The sequence below is a fragment of the Lepidochelys kempii genome, chromosome 24 (assembly GCF_965140285.1).
Source record: "Lepidochelys kempii isolate rLepKem1 chromosome 24, rLepKem1.hap1, whole genome shotgun sequence".
In the NCBI taxonomy this organism is placed as follows: domain Eukaryota; kingdom Metazoa; phylum Chordata; order Testudines; family Cheloniidae; genus Lepidochelys; species Lepidochelys kempii.
Genome location: NC_136403.1, coordinates 441,790 through 469,066, shown reverse-complemented (window position 1 = coordinate 469,066; position 27,277 = coordinate 441,790). Strand labels below are relative to the sequence as shown.

The following is a 27,277-nucleotide window of genomic DNA, read 5'->3' as shown; positions in this document are numbered from 1 at the left end:
CACCCCTATAACCCCTCCCCCACTTCCCTGTGTCCCCTGCAGCCCTCCCCCACACTTCCGTGTGTCCCCTGCAGCCCCCCACCCCTATAACCCCTCCCCCACTTCCCTGTGTCCCCTACAGCCCCCCACCCCTATAACCCCTCCCCCACTTCCCTGTGTCCCCTGCAGCCTCCCCACCCCATAGCCCCTCCCCCACTTCCCTGTGTCCCCTGCAGCCCTCCCCCACACTTCCGTGTGTCCCCTGCAGCCCCCCACCCCTATAACCCCTCCCCCACTTCCCTGTGTCCCCTGCAGCCCCCCACCCCTATAACCCCTCCCCCACTTCCCTGTGTCCCCTGCAGCCCTCCCCCACACTTCCGTGTGTCCCCTGCAGCCCCCCACCCCTATAGCCCCTCCCCCACTTCCCTGTGTCCCCTACAGCCCCCCCATGGCCCTTCCCCCACTTCCCTGTGTCCCCTGCAGCCCTCCCCCACACTTCCGTGTGTCCCCTGCAGCCCCCCACCCCTATAACCCCTCCCCCACTTCCCTGTGTCCCCTGCAGCCCCCCACCCCTATAACCCCTCCCCCACTTCCCTGTGTCCCCTGCAGCCCTCCCCCACACTTCCGTGTGTCCCCTGCAGCCCCCCACCCCTATAGCCCCTCCCCCACTTCCCTGTGTCCCCTACAGCCCCCCCATGGCCCTTCCCCCACTTCCCTGTGTCCCCTGCAGCCCTCCCCCACACTTCCGTGTGTCCCCTGCAGCCCCCCACCCCTATAACCCCTCCCCCACTTCCGTGTGTCCCCTGCAGCCCCCCACCCCTATAACCCCTCCCCCACACTTCCGTGTGTCCCCTGCAGCCCCCCACCCCATAACCCTTCCCCCAGTTCTCTGCAGCTCCCCACCCCTATAACCCCTCCCCCACTTCCCTGTGTCCCCTACAGCCCCCCACCCCTATAACCCCTCCCCCACTTCCCTGTGTCCCCTGCAGCCCTCCCCCACACTTCCGTGTGTCCCCTGCAGCCCCCCACCCCTATAACCCCTCCCCCACTTCCCTGTGTCCCCTACAGCCCCCCACCCCTATAACCCCTCCCCCACTTCCCTGTGTCCCCTGCAGCCTCCCCACCCCATAGCCCCTCCCCCACTTCCCTGTGTCCCCTGCAGCCCTCCCCCACACTTCCGTGTGTCCCCTGCAGCCCCCCACCCCTATAACCCCTCCCCCACTTCCCTGTGTCCCCTACAGCCCCCCACCCCTATAACCCCTCCCCCACTTCCCTGTGTCCCCTGCAGCCTCCCCACCCCATAGCCCCTCCCCCACTTCCCTGTGTCCCCTGCAGCCCTCCCCCACACTTCCGTGTGTCCCCTGCAGCCCCCCACCCCTATAACCCATTCCCCACTTCCCTGTGTCCCCTACAGTCCCCCACCCCTATAACCCCTCCCACACTTCCCTGTGTCCCCTACAGCCCTCCCCCACACTTCTGTGTCCCCTGCAGCCCCCCACCCCTATAACCCCTCCCCCACTTCCCTGTGTCCCCTGCAGCCCTCCCCCACACTTCCGTGTGTCCCCTGCAGCCCCCCACCCCATAACCCTTCCCCCAGTTCTCTGCAGCTCCCCACCCCTATAAGCCCTCCCACACTTCCCTGCGTCCCCTACAGCCCTCACCCACACTTGTGTGTCCCCTGCAGCACCCCCCTATAATTCGTCCCCCACTTACCTGCAGCCCCCCACCTCTATAGCCCCACACCCCGTGTCCCCTACAGCCCTCACCCACACTTCCGTGTGTCCCCTACAGCCCCCCACCCCTATAATCCTTCCCCCACTTCCCTGTGTCCCTGCAGCCCCCCACCCCTATATCCCCCCCACTTCCCTGTGTCCCTGCAGCCCCCACCCCTGTAACCCCTCCCCCACTTCCCTGTGTCCCTGCAGCCCCCTGCCTCTATGGCCCCAGGCCCACTTCCCTGTGTCCCTACAGCCCCCCATAACCCCCACCCTCACTTCCCTGTTCCTTCAGTCCCCCACCCCACCCCCATGTGTCCCTCCACCCCTACTTCCCTGTGTCCCTACAGCCCCCCTCCCTACAGACAGTCCCAGTTCCAACTCCACCTCCCTCTATCTTCCTCCCTACAGACCTCCCCCACCTCCGTACATACTGCCTCCCCAGGTACAGTCCCTCCACCTACCATCACTACAGCCCCTCTACTCTCACATCTACCCTCCTCATGGTCCCCCAGAGCCAGCTCCCCACTGCTACTTCCCCCAAATCCCCCACCCCACTAGAGCCCCTACACTCCACACAGCTTCTACTCTCTCTCCTGTTCCAAGTTCTTCACATGTACACTACTCTTCCAGCCCCCCCCCGACTCCAGCCTCTCTTCTACTTATATCCCCTACACTGACACCCCCCCCCCAAATACCTGCAGTTCACAATCCAGAGCTGGGGCCCAGAAGAAGCCCCACAAGGAGCCAGTAAGAAATCTGTACAACAGAATTTATATTGAGACGTGGCCTACACTGGTATCCAGACAGAAAAAAAACTAATCCAAATGATGAGAAATGAGCATAGACTTCCCATCGAAAAGCAAGGAGAGCCAGGTATTGCCATTGAGTCCTCCCCGACTGAGCTTCTCCCTCAGGAACCCGCCCTCTTTGAGGGAAGAAGCAAACCAGATTGTAAATAAAGACAAAGGGGGAGGAAGAGCATTCAGGGCTGTCACCTTCCCACAGTGGCTGCTTCTGCCTGTGGAGGGGGCACCAGGCACCATTCTGAGCCAGCCAGGTTAATAGCTGAGATTCCTTAGAAACAGTGGAAGCCACAGGGACTTTGAGTCAGAGGAAACAAGGCCCAGCTCACCCGCTATAGTCAGCATTCAGCCACAGCTGGGAATTCTCACATTACTGTTTTTTTAAAAAAGGAACCAATCTAGTTTAATGGGGTATTCTGTTTATTCCTCAGCCAATAACACAGTTTCCAGGGGGCTCACTGAAGACTCAGAGAGGGATTTGCTCCCTTCCCTTATCACAGGGACCAAAATAAGTTCAGACATTCTCTGCTATGGGCACTGTGCAATCTACCAGACAATTCCTAGCTCACTTTCCAGGAGCTGCAAATGTGGGAAGATGTTTCCGATGCTTGGATAATTCATTGATGTTCTCCATCCATGAGCACTATGGTGGGAAAGGAAGGAGGTTAGAGACACAGAGCTTAGTCTGCCTAACAAAATGCTAAGCTAACACTGCGAGAACAACCCATTTGTACCACAAAGGCTCACAAACCGATGTGAACACTCCAGTACCCATACAGACTCAGCCTACGTCACTGATCCTGCCCTGCCAGCAAGGGGACTCTGGAATTAGTTGGTAGGGTTCTTTGGAGATAAAAATGCTACCTAGCAAGGTACTCAGGGCTTGGCTACACTTGCGAGTTACAGCCCATTAAAGGAGCCCCGGGCGCCCTAGCTCACTCCCCGTCCACACTGGCAAGGCACGTAGAGTGCTCTGGCTCTGCAGCTAGAGTGCTCCTGGTACTCCACCTGGGCGAGTGGAATAACGTTTGTGCACCCCCGCCGGAGCGCCGCAGCACCCGTGTGGACAGACTCCAGGGCTTTCACAGCTGCGCTCTCGGAATGCGGGTTTAACGGAAAGCGCTCTACAGCTGCAAGTGTAGCTATGCCCTTAGTTTAACAAATGGAGCGATTCACCATTCACCCACCAGGGTCGGGGTGGGCAGCAGGACAGATAATTCCATCCCTGCACTGGGTGGGTGCCTGCTGGCGTCGTGCCCCGGACCAGGGCACCTGTGCAGAGCCTGCTCTTGGGAGGCTCATGTTAGGAAGTTAAACTACATGGGATACTTAGTGGGCCCACAGCTGATCTGAGGAGGTGGGGTTTGCACAGGCTACCCTCATCTGAGGGAAGGGAAGGGAAGGGAAGCAGCAGGAAGCTCCTCACCAGGCTCTTGTTGACGCTGAGGAGGGTGGCCTGGTAATGGGTCAGCGCCTGCAGGTTCTGGGCCAGTCTTCCCAGCTCCTGGGACAGCTCGGCCACGGCCTCTTCAAAGCCTGCAAGAGACAGGTCAGAATTGCTTCGGAGCGAGAAGGGAACCCCCCACCACCTCCCTCAGCCCCCTTCGCTGCGTGGGAGCCATCACCAGCCCCTATCAGTGTGGGGGGCACACACCCCACCCCACCCCCGCCCTCTCCGTGCCGGGGGGCACATCACACCCCATGCCCGGCACTAGCACCAGTGCAAACGCCATGATCTGAGCTCGGCTCCTCACTAGCGCTTTGCAGGGCGGGGGGGGGGCACCAGAGACTCCCCCCCCTCACCTCTCAGCCCCGCCTGGGGGCCCCCGGACTCCATCCCCCGCCCCGCGCTCTGCAGCAGGACAAGCAAAGGAGACACGGCAACCCCGCCCCCTCCCTATGCCCCCCCCCGGCCAACCGCCTCCTGCCCTGGGACCGCCCCCCCCCCACGGGCCAACCCCCTCCTGCCCTGGGACCGCCCCTCCCCCCCCCGCCAACCGCCTCCTGCCCTGGGACCGCCCCCCCCCACGGGCCAACCCCGTCCTGCCCTGGGACCGCCCCCCCCCCCGGCCAACCGCCTCCTGCCCTGGGACCGCCCCTCCCCCCCCGCCAACCGCCTCCTGCCCTGGGACCGCCCCTCCCCCCCCGCCAACCGCCTCCTGCCCTGGGACCGCCCCACCCCACGGGCCAACCCCGTCCTGCCCTGGGACCGCCCCCCCCCACGGGCCAACCCCGTCCTGCCCTGGGACCGCCCCCCCCCCGGCCAACCGCCTCCTGCCCTGGGACCGCCCCCCCCACGGGCCAACCCCGTCCTGCCCTGGGACCGCCCCCCCCGGCCAACCACCTCCTGCCCTGGGACCGCCCCCCCCAACGGGCCAACCCCGTCCTGCCCTGGGACCGCCCCCCCCCGGCCAACCGCCTCCTGCCCTGGGACCGCCCCCCCCCCCGGCCAACCGCCTCCTGCCCTGGGACCGCCCCCCCCCACGGGCCAACCCCATCCTGCCCTGGGACCGCCCCCCCCCGGCCAACCGCCTCCTGCCCTGGGACCGCCCCCCCCGCCGCGCCCCCGAGCCAAGCGTCCTGCCCTGGGAACACCCCCCCGCCCACACACACACACACACGGGCCAACCGTGACCCTGCCCTGGGACCCTTCCCCCCCACTCCCCCCCACACACACAGAGGCCAACCATGACCCAACCCCCATCACATACCCCCTGCAAGGCCAACCATGACCCCCCAAAACACATGCGCCAACCTGACCCTGCCCTGTGGCACCTTGACTGGGCCCAGCCCCCGCCCCACCACTCCCAGGCGCTGGTTCCTAGTATGGGCTGGTGTTGTGCAGGGGGGCAAATCTTTCTGGCCTCCAAGCCAGCAGCAGCCCGGAGGGAATCGTGGGGGGGATGGCGGGGATCCTGTGCCGCCTCTGACCCCTGTGGCTCCAGACACCACATAGGAGAGGAGGGCAGAGCTGGGCCTGGACCCGCCTTGTCCTGCCACTCAGGGCCCCTTGCTCCCTCCATGTCTAGAGTTCATTGCCCGCAAGGGCAATACCGGGGAGGGGGGGATGACGCTGCCGAGGCCCAGATGGGCACCAGCACCATCCTGTTTTCTATGGCTGGTGGGGCAGTGAGCACCGGGGGCTGGGGTGTGCGGGCTCTGCTCCCCAGGAGCCCCGGCCTGGCCTCTCCTGCGTTACAAGTGCGGCTTGTGCTGTACCTGTAAGCCAGGCTCCAGGGGGTCAGAAGAGGAGTCCCCCCCTTCCCGGACCAGTCAGCCGTGGAGCTCAGATGTGTTACTGGTGGGGCCGTGCACATCTGTGTGGGGCCACGGACGGGCTGGCCAGGATCAGGAGCTTTAGGGGAACAGAGACCTAGAATTTTTTTCTGTTGTAAAGTGGGATGGCAGCCTGCAAAAGGCGAAGAAATAGATGGGGTCTAAATTAGCAGTGACCACTCAAGAGAGAGAGATCTTGGAGTCATTGTGGGTAGTTCTCTGAAAACATCCACTTAGTGTGCAGAGGCTGTCCAAAAGCAAACAGAATGTTCAGAACGATTCGGAAATGGATAGATAATAAGACACCAAATATCATCATGGCACTATATAAATCCTTGGTACCCAACACCTTGAACATGGCCTGCGGGGCTAGTTGCCCCCTCCCACAAAAGATACATTAGAATTGGAAAAGGTGCAGAGAAGGGCAACAAAAATGACCAGGGGGATGGAATAGCTTCTGTATGAGCAGAGATTAAATCTGGGACTGGTTCATCTTGGAAAAGAGCCAACTAAGGGGGATATGACAGAGGGTGGGGAAAGTGAAGAGGGAAGTGTTATTTACCCCTTCACCTAACACAAGAACCAGGGGTCACCCAATGAAATTAACAGGCAGCAGGTTTGAAACAAACCTAAGGAAGTACTTCACACAATGCACCTGTGGAACTCATTGCCAGGGGATGTTCTTCAGGCCAAAAGTACAACTGGGTTCAGAAAAGACTGGACAAGTTCATGGGGACAGATCCATCAGTGTTTCTTACCCAAGATGAGCAGGGACCCAACCCCATGCTCTGGATGTCCCTAGCCTCTGACTTCAGAAGCTGGGACTGGAGAGGAGGGATGCCCTCTCTGTTCATTCCCTCCGAAGCCTCTGGCACGGGCCACTATAGGCAGGCAGGACACTGGGCTAGATGGACCATTGGTCTGACCTAGTGTGGCCAGTCTTATGGTCTTCTGTCCTAGGCCCAAGGGATGCCTTGGCCTGGGGGTGCAGGGCGGGACTGGGTTGGGGGGCAGGGCTCAGCCAAGCTTTCCCCTCCCCAGAATTGCAATAGGTGCTTTCACTGGGGTGTTGCAAGGACAAGGGATGGAAAGAGGTTTGTTTCTCACAGCAGGAAGCTGAGAGTCCCCTTCACGGAAAGTGCCCCCCGGCGGGGGCTGGGCGCCGCCCCCACGCTGCCCAGCAGGGGCGGGGCCCCACTCGGCACCTCCCCCCGCTGCAGTCTCCGGGCTCCCGTCAGGGGGCAGCACGGGCCTTGCCGAGCCCCGGCTCGCCGCTGGCTGGGCCGAGCCGCCGCTGCCTGCCCGCGCTCCGGAGGATGGAGCTGCGGCTCCCCGAGCCCAGCTGACGTCTCCCCGCCTGGGCGTGTGCAACAGGCTCGCTCTGCCCCGCCGGCACCTGCCCTGGGGCGGCCATGGGGGAGCAGCGGCCGGCGGCCCCCGCGGCCCGCGGCTGAGCCCGGCTGCGGGGCAGGGAGCGGAGCGCCCCCCTCGGGGATCCCCGCGCCCCCGGCAGCATCCCCCGCCGCGCCCCCGAGCTGCGGCCGCCTCCCACCCGCCGGCTCTGGCTGCGGCCAGCATGTGCCCAGGGGAGCCGGGCCGGGCGCCCGGGCAAGGGCGTTTGAAGGGAACCTGAGCAGGGCGCTTCCCCGGCAGGATGGAGGCAGCGCCGGGCACGGAGCCCCGGGACGGGGCGCGCAGGGCGCCGGGCGCCGACCCGCGGGACAAGCCCCTGGTGCTGGACGGGGAGGCCCCCGGGCGCCCCGAGGGTAGCGCGGGCTCTGGGCCAGCCCAGCCGCCCCGCGCAGTAACCCCCGCGGCGGCGCCCGCCCCGCAGCCCGCGGCCGGCAAGGCGGAGGCGGCGGAGCAGATCCTGGCGGACGCCGAGGACCCCGCCGCGCTGGCCGGCACCTTCGTGCAGCGCCAGCTCGGGGCCATGCTGCAGCCCGCGGTCAACAAGTTCTCGCTGCGCATGTTTGGCAGCCACAAGGCGGTGGAGCTGGAGCAGCAGCGGGTGAAATCGGCCGGGTTCTGGATCATCCATCCCTACAGCGACTTCCGGTGAGAGGGGCCCCGGCACCTGCTAAGGACCTGCTAGCCGGCCCCCCTGACCCCATCCTCCCTACCCAGCCGCCCAGTCTGGCCCTACCCAGCCACCCCTACAGCGACTTCAGGTGAGAGGGGCCCTTGCCCCTCCTGACCCCAGCCAAGCCCCGGTCCTCCAGCTGATCCACAGGGCGCTCAGGTTGCATGCATCCCTGCCCATCCCCGTGCAAGGCTGTCTGCCCAGCTCCCCCGCCATGTCCTCCCTTCTGCCAGCCTGGGGCTGGCGCTGTCCTGGGTGCTGACTGCGAGGCTGCAGGCTAAGCCTGGCCTTCCCCTGCTGGAGTGGGCCCTGCTCAGCCCCGGGGGTGGGTCCCGGTGGCTCATAGGTTGAGGTCTCAGCGGAGTGAGGGGGCTGCAGTCTGTCCTCCCTGTCCCCCATGGCCCATACCCTCTGCTCCTCCAGCGGTTGCTCCCTCGCGCCATGAGCATCCGTCTTCTGTTTGTGCTGGTGCTCTGGGGCCTGCAGCCCCGGTCCCATTTTGCGGGGGAGGTGATGTGGGGCTAACCCGGATGCCAGGGTCCTCTCACCAGGCTGGGGCACCTGAGCCCTACAGCGCTAGTAGGAGGCTAGGGGGTGACATCCCAGGGATGGCTGGGCAGTGAGCTAGGGCGGGGTGGGGGGGAAGGCTCTGTTCCCCAGGAAACCTGGAGGGGCCCTTCCTCAGCAGCTTGTGCTATTCCTACAAGCCAGGCACCAGGGTCCCTCCTCCCCAGACCACTCAGGAAGCTCAGTCTTGTCACCAGGGTCCCTCTACCTCCAGGTGGGAGCAGGGCAGCAGCTGTAGGGGAGCTGTAGGGGAGTTGGGGACTAAGAACTGACAGGACACAAATCCAATGCCGTTCGCTTTGCTGTGCAGGAAGTTTCTATTTCCAAGTCCTCACTATCATGAGCCTTCCCTGCACCCAGACTCACCAGCATCACTGGGCCACTGGGTTTTACCCCAAGGAGGCCACACCTAGAGTGATCCCTCTGTTATTCTTGGGAACCCCTTTCAGGCAGGCCCGGTGTGACCCTGGGAGGCCAGCTGATCACCAGAATCAGAAACTCCCCTGCTGCCCAGAATTCATCCCCTGCCCCTTCTCCTTGGAAGGATTCCTGTCCCTGACTTTCCAGGGACGGGCTCTGTCCACCACATGGTTAGTCCTCCCCTCTTGCACTACTCTCCAATAAGGCAGGGGCTAAAAGTAACATGCAGAGAGGCCAGGGGACTGACCGGGATGTGCTTCTGCTGCCCAGCAATCGTTCTGCTTTAGCATTTTCCAACCCTATAGAATCCCAGGCTAATTCCTCTGGCTGCAGGACATAGGGTATCCCACGCTCAGCCCTTGGGAGTGACTCAAACCCTCCTACTCCTGCAGTCCCAAGTGTTCCAGCAACCTCTTGCATAGCTCACTCATGCATCCATCTGAGCCTGGCAGTGCTTCGTGTATGGACAGGGCAGAGCTTCTAGGTAGCTGGGCCGAACCGACCTCACTCACCGGGCACCTGTGCACCCCCAATAGAGGAAGACTGATCCTTCTGTCTGCCTCTGAGTAGCCCTTCTCTCTTGCCAGTGGACTAGGAGCTGTTTTTAATTTGTGAATGTACTGAGGAGTCGCACCACATCCAAGGAGATTAACTCTCGTCCCAGCTCTAGCAGAAGGGGCGCCTGCAGAGCCCTCCCTCATCAGGAATGGCTCTGGCTGTGCAGGCTGGTGGTGGAGATGTGCTGGGAAGGGCAATGTGACCATTTAGCGCAGGGTGTGTGGCAAGAAGGTAGGCCTTGTGATGGCAGGTCCAGGCACACCATGTCCCTGGGATCTCCAGGGTGTTACTGGGATGTCTACGTGGTGGGAAGGAATTGGATGTCACAGCGTTGTTGAGTCACATAGGATGGACTTTCTCTATGGGGGATGAAGATGCAAGACGTTAATTTCTAGTGGAAAATTATGCCACAGTCACTGTGACCCAGCACAAGACTAGCACCTGAGTTCCGTTGTAAAACTGAAAGTAGCCTGCTCACATGTAGGTGTAACCAGGGGTCCCCCTGCAGAGCCAGGCAATGCCCGGAGGCCCTGATTCTCATTGATGCTAAGGATCCTTTACACTGCTCCAGCAGAATGCGAAGGGCCATACAGCAGCCATGTGTTACATCTGCACCCCTGTAAGGGCCTCAGCGTAAGTGAGAAGGCCCCACGTTTACAAGCTGCAGCTTCTGTGAAGTCATGTTCCCTGCAGCTCTGCCTGTTGAAGGTGACAGGGTGACATGCAGAGGGGCTGGTAGGTAGCTGTCCAGGTTGGATTACGCTGATGTTGTTTATTATCTGCATTATGGTAGCAGCTGAGACCAATCGAGATCATGGCCTCATTGTGCTGGGCGCTACTTGACACAGAATAAAAGACGGGCTTTGCCCTAAAGAGCTTACAAGGTAAATCTGAGACAAGAGGCTCCAGGTGGGTTTGGGCAGTCAGCAGGAGGGGACTGGGAGAGGAAGGTCAAGGTTAGCTCAGTGAGCTTGTGTATGGCATTTGTCAGGGGCCAGTGAGCTGGGGCAGATGACATTAACCGCTCCATAGCCAGAGTCCTTCGGGGCTGGCACTCCTAGCAAAGTACTAATCAGAGGAAAGCTCTTGACTGCAGCTGGAAAGTCCCCAGAGTCGTGGCTTGGAAAGGGTTAACCCAGCGTACAGCGTGGCCCCCAGAGAGGCATTAGTGACCAGCGCTAATCCTCAGCTCTGACTGTTGGTTTCTCCTGTTAGGGAAATTTGGGGCCCCGCCACTGTTAGCTCTCCAAAGCCTCTTTCTCCCTGCAGGAGGCTGGACTGTCCGTGACCTGAGTTGGCACCTGACTGTGCACCCCAGATACCGGGGGGCTCTCTGGCTCTGACTTTAATTTGTTCCTTTAAACTATTCTTGGCTACAGCGCCAGAGACACCTCACGTCCATATGGACACTGGTCATGAGGGCTGGGTACAGTTCTGCTGGTCACAGGGAGAGCGGGAGTGTGAGCTGGCTAGGTTACAGCAGAGAGAGGAGGAAAAGAGCCACATGGGGCTGGGAGGAAGGAGCAAAACTGCCCTTGATTTCTTCTTGTGAATGATTGTGGACTCCTCCATTACTCAGGGCCTGTCATGAGGGTCCAGGTCTGCGTGGTGGAGAGGGGAAGGGGGATGTGTGTACCTGTGATGGGGTGTCAGAGTATGTTTGTCACACTCTGTGGGCCTGTCTGAGCCTGGCTCCCTCTCTGTGTAGCTTGCCAGAGGATGTTGTGAAGGCCAAGACTATAACAGAGTTCAAAAAAAGAACTAGATCAGTTCATGGAGGATCGGTCCCTCAATGGCTGTTAGCCAGGATGGGCAGGGATGGGCTCCCTAGCCTCTGTTTGCCAGAAGCTGGGAATGAGTGACAGCGGATGGATCACTTGGTGATTCCCTGTTCTGTTCGTTTCCTCTGGGGCACCTGGCACTGGCCACTGTCGGAAGATAGGACACTGGGCTAGATGGACCCTTGGTCTGACCCAGTCTGGCCGTTCTTATGTTGTGCTTGTGCAGAGCGCTGGGTTGTGTGTTTTTTCCCTGGCATGTGCAGGTGGAGTCCTTGGCATGGTCAAACCCTCCAGAGCAATCGTCTGTGCCAATTGCTGGTCTACCAGCCAGGTTCAGCAGGTGGAATCCAAGCCCGTTGGTTTCAGGATGGTCCCCCCTGCATGGGGCGCACAGGCCCAGCCGCTGGTGTCCTTGTCTTCCAAGTCTCTGCTGCCAGGCAAGGGCTTTTCTGAAGTTCTGGTCCTTGGTTTTTGAGCAGAGCCCTTCCCTCCGCCATGAGCATCATGTGACACTTACACTGGGCCCTTGGCTGGAGTTCTCCTGAGCAGGAAGCATTGTTCCCTCAGACGGTTGGGAGATGGGCCCTGCCCTGCGTTAGAGGCTGGGGCAGGCTGTGGTATGGGGTATGGGAGAGACTGACGAGGTTAGGAGTGTTTGGTTAGAGAGGGGCTGGATAAGGTGGTGGCACCAAAGCAAGAGTTTTACAACACGATGGATGTGATGCTGCATGTCAGCCAGGCCCCTCCCTATCTCCGTGTAGAACAAGAGCAAAGGACCAGGCAATGAAACTCAAAGGCAGCAAACTCCAAATTGATCCAAGGAAATATTTTTCATGCAGTATGTGATTAACCCATGGAGCTCACTGACACAAGAGCTCACTGAGGTTTAGCAAGATTAAAAAAGGTCAGACATTTCTGTGGAGAATGAGAACATCCACAGCCCCACTTGAGTGTGTTTAGAGAGAGAATTTTAGGGTGTAATCCAACCTCTAAAAGAGTCTATTATGGGGGTTCTTCCCCCTTCCTTTGAAGTATCTGGCCACTGTCAGAGAGAAGAGTGGGGTGGATGGGTCTTCTGGCGGTGTCTCTGGGGATTAATCTCTCTCTCCACTTCCCTCCTGGTGTCTGTCTCAGGGAGGAGCTAGTTTGGGTTTCTTTTCTTTCCCCTGTTCTGAATGTGGCGTTGACGTAGGACACGGTTGCCCCACGGAGAAATCTCCTCCATGCCTGAGAGGCAGCCATTGTGTGGGATGAAATTACACAGCCAGCTACTCTCGGGCATTCAGGTTGGGGAGCCAGAGCATGTCAGGACAGAGGCAGAAGAGAGATGTGCGAGGGGCACTGGTGAAGGGCTCTGCCAGCGGAGGGGTGAAGCTCTCTCACTGTGTTAGCCCCTGGCTACTGGCCAGTCTTGTTCTGCACCTCCCCCGAGGCTAGGGTGTTGACAGAACCTTCCAGAACCAGCAGTGTTCTCAGCGCATTCCCCGTCTCGCAGTGGGGACCCCCCCACCAGCACACGGCCCAAGAGCTGAATAAAAGCAATAGTGGGGGGATGCTTGTCCCGCTGGAGACCAGCCCAATGGGGGCAGGACGTGGCTGGAGGGAGCTGGAGTCCCAGCCACATTGACAGGGGCTACCTGCAAGACGGTTTCTGTCATGGACTCCCTGGCTTTCCAGGGAAGAAAGGGCTTTGGGGAGGCATGCAGGTGGCAGCAGCCAGGAACTGAAATGAATAAACTAGCAGCAGAGGTCGAAGGCCACACTCAGGGGCAGGGCTCTGCCTGCCTGGGGCAGAGGGTTTAGAACCTGTCCTTCTGTACTCATACCACTTGCTGCTTGTTCCTCCTCAATAAAAGACTTGCTCGAACCAAAGGTCCCTTTAGATCCTCTCAGAGCCTTTGCCTGGATCCCAGCCATATTCCGAGCCTGGCTCTGGAACTGCGAATGCAGCACTCCTGCTTGGTTGATTGGTGCTGTGGTGGCACCTAAAGACCATAACCAAGATCATGGCCCCATTGTGCCAGGTGCTGCCCAGACACAACATGAGAGACTGTCCCTGCCCCAGAGCCCCTGCAATCTGAATGGACCCGACACACGGGCTGAGAGGAGAAACAGAGGCCCTGACCAAAGCCACCCTGCAGATGAGTGGCAGAGCTGGGGTCTCCTGAGGCCCAGCGCGGTACCCAGAAGTCTCTTCTCTGCTGATGCTGGCCTTTCCCCTCAGTGGCTCAGAGCTCCACCTGAGAGATTCACTGGAAGAGGCAGCATCTTCTTATACCTGGTTTTAAATATTTTTTGTAAGGGCTGAAGCCAAGGCCCTGGGGAAGGTCAGGGCAGGAACCCATTAAGCCAGGCCGGCCCCTTGTGGAGGTCACAGCCTGCAAAGCCTGATGCATCCATGTGCCTGCAGAGGCCTGGATTCTAGTCTCTTCCCCAGAGCAGCTTGGCTTTGCAGAGTAAATTCATCTGGCACTGGGCCACCTCTCCAAGGTGAGTTAGTGGGGCTGTAGCACATGGTGGGAGGTGAGTCCAGCAGGGGAAAAACCAGGCTGAGAATTGCAGGAACCTCCCATCTCCAAAATCCAGAGCACAGCCCGAGATGCCCAGGCACAAAATTGGTGCTATAGGAGATACAGGGTCTCCCCTCTGCCCAGCGCAGAGCACGCCCTGCAGCATCAACTGCCAGAATGCTAACCACTCCCTCTGGCACCCGAGGAGCACCGTGCCCAGGCCTGGGTGGGACGCAGCAAGGGGTGTCACTCTCCCGACTAGTGCGGCTCTTTGGCCCTGTGGCTTGTGCCGCTTCCTCTCACCCATCTCCTGGGCAGCGGGTTGCCCTCTGGCACGGAGAGGGCGCTGGCTGCAGACACCCCTCAGCCCAACAGAGGGACGGCAGGAAGGTGCATCTCCTGTAGCCCTCAGCCCCATCTCTGCCTGCATGGCCACACTGTGCTCAGCACCCCAGCCTCTTCACGGCTCTGACCATGAGGCAGGCTTTGGGAACCCACACTCACCCTGACCCAGAGGGTGCTGCAGGGCCCCCCTTCCTGGCCCCGGAGCCCTGCCCCTCCCATCCTACTTGTGTAACTAGAGAGCTTATTCTAAACCCTGTAAGCCCCTGTGGGCAGTGATAAGGATAAGCCCCTGCCCCCCATCAATGCTCAGGGGCACTCTGGAGGGCCAGAGCCAGAATTCCCGGGGAGGAAAGAACCTGGGACCCCCTGTGCTTGGCCACTTGTGCCTGGGCACTTCAGCAAAAGCAAATTGCCCTGAAGCGCAGAAGCGGAACCCAGTGGGGACTCTTTTATCCTCCCCCTCCCTCCACCCTACCCCCAGCTACACCCACGGGCTACACCCTCGAGCTCCCTCCTGGAAGTTAGGGCTGGCACAATAGGCGCGCGGGGTGCTAGGGAAGAGGGAATTTTGATCCTTGAGCTTCAACCCCATGATCTCAGACAGAAAGGGACAGAATCCATCATCTGAGCTCCGACCCCAGCCCTGACACCGCTTCCCTGGGTGCAAGTCCCATCCCCCCTCTGGGCTCAATCTGCCCATCCATGACCCTGATCCGCCTGCCTGGTGGGTGCCTGAGGTGCCAGGAGCGAAGGTTTGCACGGGGACGCTGGGAGGTGTAATCTCTTTACTCCTTGCTGTTGGGTAAAGCACCATCAGGGAGGGTCTCCGTACCCTGCCTCTTCATCCACGGGAGGGATCTCCTCTCCCCGGGCTGCCAGGACTCAGCCTGACACCCTCCCCAGGGGGAAGAGTTGGTTTCCACAGGGGCTCTCCATAAGGCCCCCACTCTCGATAGCCTAGGCATCATCTTTGAACCCGAGCTCTCCTCTTCCTCCTTCACCGTCAGAACTGGCCATCACCATCTCAGCAACACTTCCTGGGGCCTTGCCTCCCCCTTCCTGGACTCCTCCCCCCGGCCTTCAGCCCCTTTCACGGGGACTATTGCAACTCTCTTCTGCCAGGCTCTCCAAGCTCTGGTCAGCAGCATGGGCACAGCGAGGTTACCCCTTCGCCACTCCACCCTCTCCCTTCTGGGTCAGAATCACCCTTGCTGTTTTCAGAGCCTAGCCCAGGGCTAGGGAAGGGATCTGGCCCACCTGTTCCTCGTTAATAGCTGCACCAAAGACAGCCGGGCTCTATACAGATCTGCTCTCTTGTGAAGAGGAGAAGGCAGGAGATGGGAGAGGACGCTGGGGCAATGGCTGTGATGAGCAGGGGGGAGGGTTTGGGCCTGGAGGCTGCTGTAAGCAGATGGAAAAGGCCTGGGAACTCCTGTGGAGATAAAGAGCAGGGCAAGACGCCAGGTGGAGAGGGAGGCCAGCCCCCACAATGGGGTGGTGGGGGTGGTGGAGGATACATACTCCTTGTGGAGTTACTGAATGAAAGGGAAACTGAGGCAGGGTGCTGCAGAGCCACTCAAGGCCATCAGATGCACTTGGCAGGTAACCAGTGCTGTTACAGAGCCCCTCAGACGCTGGGTCTCTGTTCTCTTCTCACCAAGCTTTGGCTGTCTTGTGCCTTCATGGATCTCCCCACTGTTGGGGCAAGAACTTCCCCCTCCACAGCTCGTACCACCAGGCTCAGCCACCCTATCCCTTGCTGCCTCAGCAGCTCCTCGGCTCCTTTCATAGCCATCTGGAGCCTTCTCTCTCTCCTTCCCTGCCACTGTGCTAATTCCTCTCCCCTTGGGATCTCGGGCTGGGTGCAGACTCAGCCCCTCTGTGCTCTGGTTGTTTGGGGGCACAAAGGTTGGGATTAGAGCTGTCTGGCCTGGCGTGTTGTGTCGCCCCCACAGATGGCTGGCAAGCTGCAGCTTGGAATGAGAAGCTGCTCTCAGCCCTCCCAGGTGGAGAGACAAATGGGGAGAAGTGTGTGTGCACGCACGTGTGCATCCGGTATCTATATCTGTTTGGGGCATGGGCAGTGGGAGGAGGATATGTGTCCGTGTCCATGCATGCACATCCGGTCTCTATATCTGTTTGGGGCATGTGCACGCAATCTTCAGGGGGTTTATAGAGTCCAAGGCCAGAAGGGACCTTGCTGATCAGCAGGTCTGACATCCTGTGTCACGTAGGACATGGGACTTCCCCAAATCGGTTCCTGTTGGATCTACAGCCCGTTTTTTTAATTTGAGTATTTCTGGTGATGGAGAATCCCCCACAGCTCTGGGTAAATTGTCCCAATGGTTAATTACTCTCACTCTTAAACATTTGCACTTTATTTCCAGACTGAATCTGTCTCGTTTCAACTTCCAGCTGTTGGCTCATGTTAGACTTTTGTCTGCTAGACTGAAGAGCCTGTGATCAAATATCTTGTTCCCCAGGAAGGTACTTACAGACTGTGAGCAAATCACCCCTTAAACTTCTCTCTAAACAGATGGAGCTCTGTCACTGTAAGGCAGGTTTTCATGCCCGTTCATCATTCTCATGGCTCTTCTCTGAACCCTCTCCAGTTTAAACTGATCCAATTTGTCATGCAGGTTTAGCTACTAGAAGGAAGTTTTCATTCTTTCCCTCCCTTTCTCCTTCCCTGGCTCCATTTCCCATCTCCTTTCTCATTCCCCTGCTCCTCTGTCCTCTGCTTCGTGCCCGCTCTCCGTTCCTCCCGCAGGTTTTACTGGGACCTCATCATGCTGCTGCTGATGGTGGGGAACCTGATCATCCTGCCCGTAGGCATCACCTTTTTCAAGGATGAGAACACACCGCCCTGGATTGTCTTCAACGTGCTCTCGGACACCTTCTTCCTGGCTGACCTGGTGTTGAACTTCCGCACGGGCATCGTGGTGGAGGACAACACGGAGATCATCCTGGACCCGCACACCATCAAGATGAAGTACCTGAAGAGCTGGTTCCTGGTCGATTTCATCTCCTCCATACCCGTGGATTACATCTTCCTCATCGTCGACCTGGAGACTCAGGTGGACTCCGACGTCTACAAGACGGCGCGGGCCCTGCGCATTGTGCGCTTCACCAAGATCCTCAGCCTGCTCCGCCTTCTGCGCCTGTCCCGCCTCATCCGCTACATTCACCAGTGGGAGGAGGTGGGACCGCCAGGGGAAAAGCATTTGGGGGTCCCTGCCTGGAGGGATCAAGGGGGGCTTCAGAACCCCTGGCCAGGGGAGGGGCATTTTGTGGACCTGTGGCTGGGAGGGGCTTTGGGGGGGGTTAAGGGACATTTGGGGGCTCCCTGTCCCCTGCTGCGAGTACCTGGAGAAGAGAGCTGGCTTTTCACAGTCTTTCTCCTGGCTTATCCCCTTGCTCAGATTTTCCACATGACCTACGACCTGGCCAGCGCTGTGGTGCGGATCTTTAACCTCATCGGCATGATGCTGCTGCTGTGCCACTGGGACGGCTGCCTGCAGTTCCTGGTGCCCATGCTGCAGGATTTCCCTGCGGACTGCTGGGTCGCCATCAATCACATGGTGGTGAGCACCCCGCCCGGCTCTTCTGCTCTGAAGCCTGAGATCCCCAGGCTCTCCGTATCTCCCTGAATTTGCTGTCCACTGGGGTGGGGCCGTCGGGCTCCAGCCTGTCCCTTCCTTGTGGTCTCTGCTCTCCTCAGCACCTGTCATCCCATTCTGGTTTAAGAGACCCCTGCGGCAGAGCAGTGCCATCCACTGCCCTGGTGCTTGTCGTGGGACATAAGGAGCAAATCCTTTACTTTACAAGGCAATTGGTTAAAACCATCCCCCATCCCAGACTGTCGCCACAGAGCTGTATTCCTGTGGGCTCCCGGAGGAGCGGTGCCCAGGAGCAGGCTGGTTGGGGCAAGGGGGGAATCCCTGGCCAGGGCCATGGGCTCTGTGCAGAATCCCAGTCTCCACTGTGGCCATGACACATGCACGGTGTCACTCACTGTTAACAATGAATGTGCTGGAAGGCAGATCCCCTCCCACCTGGCTCAGCGGCCATGGGCTGCATGGGGTCAGTGAGGGCAGAATTTGACCTCCCTGCCCCTGTCCCCAGGCCAGGCTGGCCCTGCAGGGCTAACAGGAGAACTGCCTTTGTGGGGGTTGATCTCCTGAGTGAGAGACTGGGGCAGTTTGCAGAGCCGGGCTGCAGTCTGTGTAACGGGGATCGTGGCGTGTGCATGGGGTCGGGGAGGCTTAGTGTTTATAAAAGGATAGGCAGGTGATAAATAAACCTTATGCTGATGGCTCCAGCCTGGGAGACCTCACGGACCAGACCATCATGCATGTTCCAGGCTGGGAGCATCCCCTGGCACACACGTTGCTACACGCAGACTCTTACACACACCCATGTGCACACTCTTAACCTGTGCTAATTACCCATGCACACATGTGCTGTCCAGCGGGGGGCTGATGGCGATCCCGGAGTCTGATTGCAGCCCCACTGGCATCAGTCAGACAGGGGAATCTCTCAGTCTGGGATTGTCCCTGCTGCAGCACATCTCTGCCACTAATTAAATCCGACAAACAAGGGAAATCCCTCCCACCAGCTGCCAAGAGACAGCAGGCAGTGGGGGCTCCTGCTGCCTCCCTGGGCGCTGGGCTGGGGGCAAACCTCTGGTCCTTAGATCAGCCCAGAAGCTGCCACACCCTGGGGAACGGGGCCCTGCCCCGGGGTGTGAGGCCACAGACCTGTTCCCCTGCTGGTTGGGAGTTCACATTTCCCCCACCCTGGGGTGGGAGATACAAAGAGGCTGCAAAGTCAAAGAAATGCCTGGCTACAGTGGCAGGAGTTAGCCCGGCTGCAGCCTGCTCAGGTGCCCTCCTGTCTGCAGAATGACTCCTGGGGGAAGCAGTACTCCCATGCCTTGTTTAAGGCCATGAGCCACATGCTCTGCATTGGGTACGGCCAGCAGGCTCCGGAGGGGATGACCGACGTCTGGCTCACCATGCTCAGCATGATTGTGGGTGCCACCTGTTACGCCATGTTCATTGGCCACGCCACTGCCCTGATCCAGTCGCTGGACTCCTCCCGCCGGCAGTACCAGGAGAAGGTGAGTGCACTGGGGGGAGTGAAGCAGGCCCCAAAGCTTAGGCAGGGTGGTAAGGGGCAGGCCTTGAGGCAAGCGGGGGGTGATGGGCTGGTGCTGTGGGTGCAGGGGAGATCGGGCCTGGGTATGAGCTGGGAATGAACACTAAACACTGCCTGACCCATGCCGCTCCTTACCCGCTTCTTCCCTGGTTCTATTACTGTGTCGGCACAGCTGGCCCAGGGCTGCCTGGCTCCAGGCCTTCGGAGGCTGCCTGGCACCACGCTGCACTCTTCACTCTTGCCCTGGGGCTCAGGCCGCAGGCATGGCCCCCTCCCACCCACCTGTGGAGCCCCTGCCCTTCCCATCTGGGTGTTTCCAGCCCTGGCATGAGTGGTTCTGTCTGTCCCTCCAGTACAAGCAAGTGGAGCAGTACATGGCCTTCCACAAGCTGCCCGGGGACACGCGCCAGCGGATCCATGAGTACTATGAGCACCGCTACCAGGGCAAGATGTTCGATGAGGAGAACATCCTGGGGGAGCTGAGTGAGCCTCTCAAAGAGGTAGGGAGTCCTGGAGCCAGGGCCAGCCCCGTTGCCCCCTCTGGGTGGTGGTCGCTGGCGGGTTGCTGCTCTCAAAGGGGTATATTGCTTCCAAGTGACCCTCTGCTGCCCTCCTCCCAGGAAATCATCAACTTTAACTGCCGGAACCTGGTGGCCAATATGCCGCTGTTCGCCAACGCCGACCCCAACTTTGTGACAGCTATGCTGACCAAGCTGCGCTTCGAGGTTTTCCAGCCTGGGGACTTCATCATCCGTGAGGGCACCGTGGGCAAGAAGATGTACTTCATCCAGCATGGCGTGGTCAGCATCCTCACCAAGGGCAACAAGGAGACCAAGCTGTCCGACGGCTCCTACTTCGGGGGTGAGGCTGGGCTGGGACAGGAAGGAAACAGCCATGCAACTCCCCAGATGGGAGGGGGCATCTGTGGCTCAGGGGGCTGGGATGAAGATGTGACGGGATCCACAGGGTGCAGCCTGGGACCGTGGGACCTCTGTGCCCCCTTAACTCTCTCCAGCCTGGGCTGTCTCTCACAATGCCTTGCTAGTGACCAGCAGCGAACCCTTCCAGGTGCTGTGATAACTCAGCACAACTGCATATGGAGCCCCACACCCAGCTAGATTGCATGAATTCTCCCAGAGCCACTCACGAATCAGACAAGGAAAGGCACCAGCCCGTTCCCCCCAGCTGCCAGCACTGTACCTCAGGAATATACTGTCTTGCACTGCTCAAGACGAGCAATGCAGATTTATTAATTGGTTCACCACTTCATCAATGGAAAGTGGATCTACACCAACCTTTGCAAACCTGAGCACACACTTCAGGCAAACTCATTGGTAAAGATAAACAGTTAAACAAATCTATGGACTACAAAAGATAGATTTTCAGTGGTATTAAGTGACAGGCAAAATTTCAGAGTTAGTTACCAAAAGAAAAGAAAATATAAGCAGTCTAAACTCTCAACCCTATTAGACTGGGCAATATCTAGATAAAGCAGTTTTTCTCAGCCCACTGGATATTGCAGTTCATAGTACTCAGATTTCACCCTTGAAATCTGGGCCAGTCTCCTCTGTTGGAGTCTTAAGTCTTCTTGTTGCTTGCAGCATAGGTGGGGGAGGAGAAAAGGTGAAGCATGGGCCCCTGTGTCCTGTTTTATACCCTCAGTCCCATGTGCTTGGAGAATACAAGGCCAGGCATGTCTCATGGGCATTGCTGAGGCCCCAGGCAAGGTTGAGCAATTCCCCTGGTGTGGCCTTATGCAGGTGAGTTATTGAATTGTAGCTCCCTGGCTGGACAATGGCTGGTGCTGGTTGTTTGACACCCACCCGGGAGTTGGTCACTTTCCTTGCTGTTGTCTCTGGGGGGCTAATATCTGGCTGATTCCCCAATTTACAGCATGTTTTACACCCTACAACACAATTCTCACAACTTAATATGCATTAATGATACACATCTATAGATAGAAAAATGACTTTCACTACATCAGAACCTTTTCCCTGATACCTCTCTCAGCCTGCTTTATATGCAAGATCACAATCAAGTATAAAGGAGGATATGGGGGTGTCACGGAGTCCCCAGGTTCTCTCTCCAGCTCTGGGAAGGCAGTGGGGGTAAGAATGGGGGAGGAGTGGCTGGGAGCCAGGACTCCTGGGTTCTCTCCCCAGCTCTGGGAAGGCAGTGGGGGTAAGAATGGGGGAGGAGCCAGGACTCCTGGGCTCTCTCCCCAGCTCTGCGGGGGAAGGGGAGTGCTGTCTAGTGGTTAGAGCAAGCTGTGGCCATGCCGCACAGAACTCCTGGGTTCTGTTTCCAACTCTGTAAGTGGCTGTTGCGTTGCCTGGGATTGGTCCTTTCCGCTCTTCGTGCTTCAGTTTCATTCAGCTCACAAGCTCCTGTAACATAAGAGGCACTAGACAAGGTAACCATCTCCCCTTCTCTGGCTGCCAGAGCAGGGAGTAAAGACGCGGCCTGTGGCAGCTTTAGAGATCAATGCCAGCAGGGAGGTGACCGTAGCCATGATGCCGAGCTCTGTGTCCCACAGAGATCTGCTTGCTGACGCGGGGGAGGCGGACAGCCAGCGTGCGTGCCGACACCTATTGCCGCCTATACTCACTCTCGGTGGATAACTTCAACGAGGTGCTGGAGGAGCACCCCATGATGCGTAGGGCCTTCGAGACCGTGGCCATGGACCGCCTGGACCGCATTGGTGAGGGACCGCCCACCCCAGTGCATGCCAGCCACCCCCGCGAATCTCCTTGCTCCCAAGCAGCTGCTGCCCTGGCACGTACCCCCAACTCCCCGACCGCCTTCCCCTGTCCTTGGGCCCCTAATGTCAGGGACATTTCTTTCCCTGCCTCCTCTGGGGCTGGGCTGGGCAGCCCTGCTCTGGGATTTCCTCCCTCTCCCCATTAGGAGGTAAGGGGACCTGCTATATGGCATTGCTTTTGTTCACAAGGAGGGTCTATATGTTACTTCCCACACCCCAAGCTCAGCCACCTCTCACTGCCTCCCCCTTGCAGTCCTTACTGGTGAGGGCCGACCTGACTAGCTGCTGGCCCTGGGGGCAAATGGGACCCAAGGGCACCAGGTCTACGCCCTTCTCACATAGCCTTAGAGAGACACTCAGCCAAGAAAATCGCTAGTGTCAGCATAACCCTCTGGTAGGAGCAGGGAGCCAGGACTCCTGGGTTCTATCCCCCCGCTCCTCACCCTCCCCATCTGTAAGATGGTGGGGATGCTCCTATCTGCCTGTTTCTCCCATGGTGCCCCTGGCCCTGGGGCACAGCTCAGGCAAGTGTTGGTGACCCTGTGTCTTCTCTCTGCGCCTCAGGTAAGAAGAACTCCATCCTCCTGCGCAAGCGAGCAGAGCACAGCTCAGGGGCCATGAACAATGAGATGATCCAGCAGATCGTCAAGCATGACCGGGATATGGCCCACAACATCCAGGACCTGCAGCAGATGGCGGTGGGCCGGGAGTTGAGTGGCAAGCCGGTGATCTGGGAGCCCCTGGTGCATGCGCCACTGCAAACGGCAGCTGCCACCACCAACGTGGCCATTGCCTTGACTCACCAGCAGAGCCTGCAGGCCCACATCTTCCTGCCACCCTCCTCTATCTCCAGCCCGCTCTCGCCTGAGGCCACCCTGCTCACCAGGCAAGCGCGCAGGTCCCAGCCCAGCCTGGGGGGCTCCCGGCCCTCCTCAGTGAGCTCCCCATCCAGTATACAGCCCCACCTGCAGACGCCTGCAGCCAACTCCCCTTCATCCCCTATGGTCCAGTCCCAGTCGCCTCTGGAAAGCGGGGGGCCGAAGGCCGGACACGTGGGACTGCCACAGCCAAGGCTGGTGCAGAAGGGGGAGCCCCTGGCAATAGCAAAGCAGCCCCTTACGGGCTCCCAACCCCAGCTCTCCAAGTCCCGAGGCACCTCAGTTTCCACGTCACTTCTCCAGCAGCCAGCAGGGGGTCCATCCCCCAGCTCTGAGCAGGTGCTCCCAGCAGGGAGAACTCTCCACTACAGCCTGTCCCGAGCCACCGGCTCCCACATCTCGCTGCTGATGCAGCCGCAGCAGCTGGTGAAGCACAGGAGCATCCAGGGCCTACCTATTGGGAGGCTCACACAGGACGTCCGGCTCCTGTCAGCGTCTCAGCCATCCCTCCCCAATAAAGTCACCCAGCAAGCAGACGGGAGCTCCTCCCATCAGGGCAGGAAGTCAGCAGGGAACCTGGCTCACAGGTCATCTCCCTCGGTAGCTGGACTCCTCACCAAGCCACCCCCTGGGGTTCCAGGTCAGCCAGCACACCCGCAGCAGATGCCTTCCGGATCTTTAGTCCAATCCAGCCGGCCCGTCAGTGGAGTGTCCACGCCGCAGTCTCCTGTCTCCACGCCCAGGCATGCGGCAGGCCCCTCCCGCAAGGGCTCCGTGGCGTTCAGCCCTGAGGTGGAAAGTGGGAAGCCCAAACTCCCGTCCAACATGTGAGAGCCCAGCGCTGTAGCCAAGCGTGGGGGAGAGAAAGGAGTGGACTCTCTGGAGAGCTGTGCTCCTGGGGCTGTGTCTGACATGGGGCTGGGGCAGGGAGAAAGGGGGACAGCCTCCCACAAAGCCCCCACCCAGGGCTGAGGCTGAGTGGGCAAGGAGAGGAGATGGCCAGGGGTGACCACCTACCACGGACACGGACTCTGCTTGAGTCATGTGCCTGGCTGCAGGGCAGGCTCTGCCTTGGGGTCACTCTGGGATACTCCTGACTCCACTGACGACAGGAAGCCTCTTCTGCACCCCACAGCAAGGGGGCAGGGGGGCCATGGGCTGGGCTGAGTCCATCAGTGCTGTCTTCACTTTGCCTCTCCCAGGGACACAAACCTTGCTATGGGGCCCTGCCCCATCCCCTCATTCCACCCCCTCCCAAGGGGCCCAGCCCCTGCCCTGAAGGGCATAGGCCCCACCGCAGTGAGCAGCGTCAGGAAAGCACTCGGGGGCTCCTCCCACTCATGTTTCTCTGTTAGGAAATTCTCCCAGCCCCCAGATGCGTCCCCACAATGGCCCGCTTGAAGCCTTTGCCCTGTAGGGGAGGCAGGGTGAGGGGGATAGGGCCAGAGCCCCAGGATAAGACCTTTCCCCTCACCCACAGCCGGGGACAGAGTGGGGGAGATGGACCCCATGGAGAGGCCTTTGCACTGGGGGGTCAGAGCGGGAGGAGATGGGGGGTTCCTGAGAGCCTGGAATCCCCCTCACTCCAGCTTCCAAGCCTCTGTACCCACAGTAGGACACCTGGGGCCCCATGGCACTGCCTACCATGGCCAACCCAGGAAGCCAAGATGAATCCATCCAGCACCCTGTGGTCCCAGGCAGCTCCGAGTCCCCAGGACTCCAGGTGTCTCCCCTCTCTCCCTCTTATCCCCAGCTGGTCTAGTCTGAGAGGCCACACAGATCCTCATACATGTGGCCTTTGTCCCCAGAGGCCTGGCAAGTCACTGCTGGTTGTGAACACATCTCAGCTGCCCCATCTCTCCCATAGAGTAACTTTAAATGTGTGAAGCTGGAGCTCATGCGAATTCGTCTAGCCCTAGAGAACCCAGTTCCCTGGGGAAGGGAGGCACGGGGAGCAGGCATGTCTCATCCCCCACCCCTCCGATCACCTGGTCTTTATAGTCAGATGGTCCCTGTAGAAAGGGGCCGTGGGCCAGGGCTGTCCTGGCTGTAATGGTCTGGGCTGGATTTGAGCTGGTGGGTTCCCTTGACCTCACAGCTCCTGGCCTGCCCTGGGGTCGAGGAGGCTAACTCTGAGGACATAGGCCCAGTGCTGGCTGCCCTGAGGGGCTTGTTCATGGTATCCGTGGGTTGTCAGGAGAAGATTAATCAACTCCCCTCAGTGTAAGGAGCCAGGCCTGGAAATGCAAAAGCTGCATAGAAATGTCCCCAGATCCCCCAGGGCCTATGCTGGGTTGCCAAAGGTGATGTGTGTTCCCATGAGACAGGCTCTGATGGATGTTCTGGGAGCCCTGGGGCCTGGGGCAGCCAGACCCAGGGATCTGACTAAAGGGCCTCCTTGGCTGGGTCTTGTCCCCTCACTGTACTGAGGCAGGGAGCACAGGCTAAGGGCAGGGGCTGTAGTTCAGGGCTCTCAGCATCACACCGAGATGTGCATTTCTCACTGGGTGTATTCTTAGCAGACCAGACTGTTTTCTGCTCCCCTCTTGTGGGAAGGGACTTGGAAAGAGTTTTGCTACCTCTGCTCTTGACTGCTAGCTCCTGCACCCCTGGAGGGTCTTGGAGAGCTGGGCCAGGGGGTTTCTCTCCTCTTACCTTGGAGGCTGGTGCCCCATTGCCTGGGGTTAGTCTGAGTGAGCAGCACTGTCCCAGGGAGTTCAGTGTAAGGGGAAGGGTTGGTCCTCACCCCCTGTCTATGGTCAAGTCTTGCTAAAGACCCACCCCCAGTTTCTGGAAGTCAGTCCAAGATGTTCTTCATCAGCATTAAAGTGACTCCAGGGAGATTGCAAAGGAGATGCTCACACTCCCCCTCCCCATGCCAGTCAGTCACGCCCCAGTCACTGTCTGGATCTCAGCTCAAAGCAATGTTGCTTCCTTCACTTGTAGCCTCCCCATGGGGAGGATTCTGCGTCCCTGTACAGAAGGGTTGGGATTTCCGGGGAGTCTCCCGGCTCAGCCCGAGCTGCCCCTCTCCAGGAACCAGTAGTTAGCAATGTGTGTGCGAGTCGTGGCTCTGCTAAGCAGCTGAATTCTGCTGATGGTGTTGCTTTCGGGTCCAAACGTGTTACTGATTCGGGTTAGAGTAGTGCCCCCCCCCAAACTCTGCTGTGCTGTATAGCTTCTTCTTTCCACTACCAGAGTCAGGAAAATTGTTCCTTGTCGTCCCTGCTCTGGGAGCACTGACAGTGTCAGCAATATGAAGCTCAGCCCTGTAGGTACCTGTGCTAGAGGCGATAGACCCAGCCATGGCTAGGCACGGTGTTGGGCTAGGGTTTCTTTTCATAGAATATTTCTTAAAGGTAAGTTGTTCAGTTCTTCTCTCCATTCGTATTTTGGGATGTTGGGACCAGAGTCTTCACTGCAGGACGAGGAGGGGGAGCTCAGCCCTTGGCGGAGTTCAGTCCAGTGGGAATCACTTGGATGCCTATATTGGAGGGAGTATTCAGCACTGCCTTCTTCTCATGGACTTGAGTGTCCTTTTCCTCTGTCCCTGCCTCCCCCCTCCACTTGGCCCCGTGTGTCTGTCCCAGCAGCTCCTCTAGAAGGGGCCTGCAGTCAGGTCGCTTAGATTCAAACATTCCAGGATCTTCTTGTTTACACTACGTAATGTAGAGACATTTGTAGCAATTGTGGTAGGATTCCATTGAAAGGAAGAGTGCTGAGGTGTGGGCTGGCCCAGGTGGCAGCTGCAGAGCTGTGGCCCTCCTTCCACAGCGCCTGGACCCTTTCTGGTCTTTCCAGAGAGGAAACCGTGCTCTGTGCGGCTGTGTCACCCTGCGGCTCTTCCCCTGCAGGTTTCCCGTCATTGCTAACCCCGGGCAGCCCTGCTACTGAGCGTGCCAGTGTTCACAGTGCTCTGGGTAACCCCCAGCACAGTACCACTGTGCTGCCCGGCCTTGTTCTAAGCAAGGTTACAAACACGGCAGCTGTGTCTGTTTGTGTCACCCCAAGGAGGTGGGGGAGGGCTAGATGCAGCAGGACATAGCTTCTGCCCTAGAGAGAGGCTGTCACTCCCGCCCATATTAGCAACAGGGGGAATCAGGCTGGGGGAAAGGCCACAGTAGAAGCACCCTGCGTGTGTGTGTGTGTGTGTGTGTGCGTGCACGTGTGTGCAAGTCTAGTCACCAAAGACCATGATCCTTCACTCTTGCACTCACAGCAGTCGATGTACAGAGCTTGTAGTTTTCATATTGCAGAGACTTTAAAAGCGTTTTTCAATTTTCAGTCGTTGTACATAACAGATTTAAATAATAAAGAGTGACTCCAAGCTGGCATCTAACTGCACCTCTGTCAATAAAGCAGCTGCGGCCCAGTGAAATGCTACCCACCCATCACCTGCGGCTGGAGTTAGAAAAGCCCCTAGCCCCTGCTCTTCAGC

The 27,277-nt window shown here is 59.1% G+C and overlaps 1 protein-coding gene and 1 long non-coding RNA gene across 3 annotated transcripts; one reads left to right on the top strand and one right to left on the bottom strand.

Annotated features, from left to right (window-relative positions):
• Positions 1–2,902: 2,902 nt before the first annotated feature.
• Positions 2,903–4,399, bottom strand: LOC140902540 (uncharacterized). Its single transcript, XR_012156084.2, has 3 exons — positions 4,304–4,399; positions 3,927–4,036; positions 2,903–3,143 (listed from the first exon to the last, which is right to left on the bottom strand). It is a non-coding gene; the product is annotated as an uncharacterized LOC140902540 (long non-coding RNA).
• Positions 4,400–6,858: 2,459 nt separating this feature from the next.
• Positions 6,859–27,173, top strand: HCN3 (hyperpolarization activated cyclic nucleotide gated potassium channel 3). 2 transcript variants are annotated; one of them, XM_073322679.2, is made up of 8 exons: positions 6,859–7,834; positions 16,811–17,117; positions 17,463–17,624; positions 18,944–19,162; positions 19,554–19,700; positions 19,821–20,061; positions 21,737–21,901; positions 22,526–27,173. In XM_073322679.2, the coding sequence occupies exons 1-8, from the start codon at positions 7,431–7,433 to the stop codon at positions 23,668–23,670; spliced, it is 2,790 nt and encodes a 929-aa protein (XP_073178780.1). In that variant the 5' UTR covers positions 6,859–7,430; the 3' UTR covers positions 23,671–27,173. The 2 variants fall into 2 exon arrangements, with proteins under 2 accessions (XP_073178780.1, XP_073178778.1); XM_073322677.2 differs by having other exon boundaries at positions 6,860–7,834; positions 16,811–17,240.
• The last annotated feature ends 104 nt before the right edge of the window (positions 27,174–27,277 follow it).

Excerpts from the sequence above, each read along its gene's own strand:
- HCN3 (XM_073322677.2), top strand. The coding sequence starts at position 7,431 with ATGGAGGCAGCGCCGGGCACGGAGCCCCGGGACGGGGCGCGCAGGGCG. Across the intron at positions 19,163-19,553 it reads GCCGGCAGTACCAGGAGAAG|TACAAGCAAGTGGAGCAGTA; the intron begins GTGAGTGCACTG and ends CTGTCCCTCCAG. Across the intron at positions 20,062-21,736 it reads CGACGGCTCCTACTTCGGGG|AGATCTGCTTGCTGACGCGG; the intron begins GTGAGGCTGGGC and ends TGTGTCCCACAG.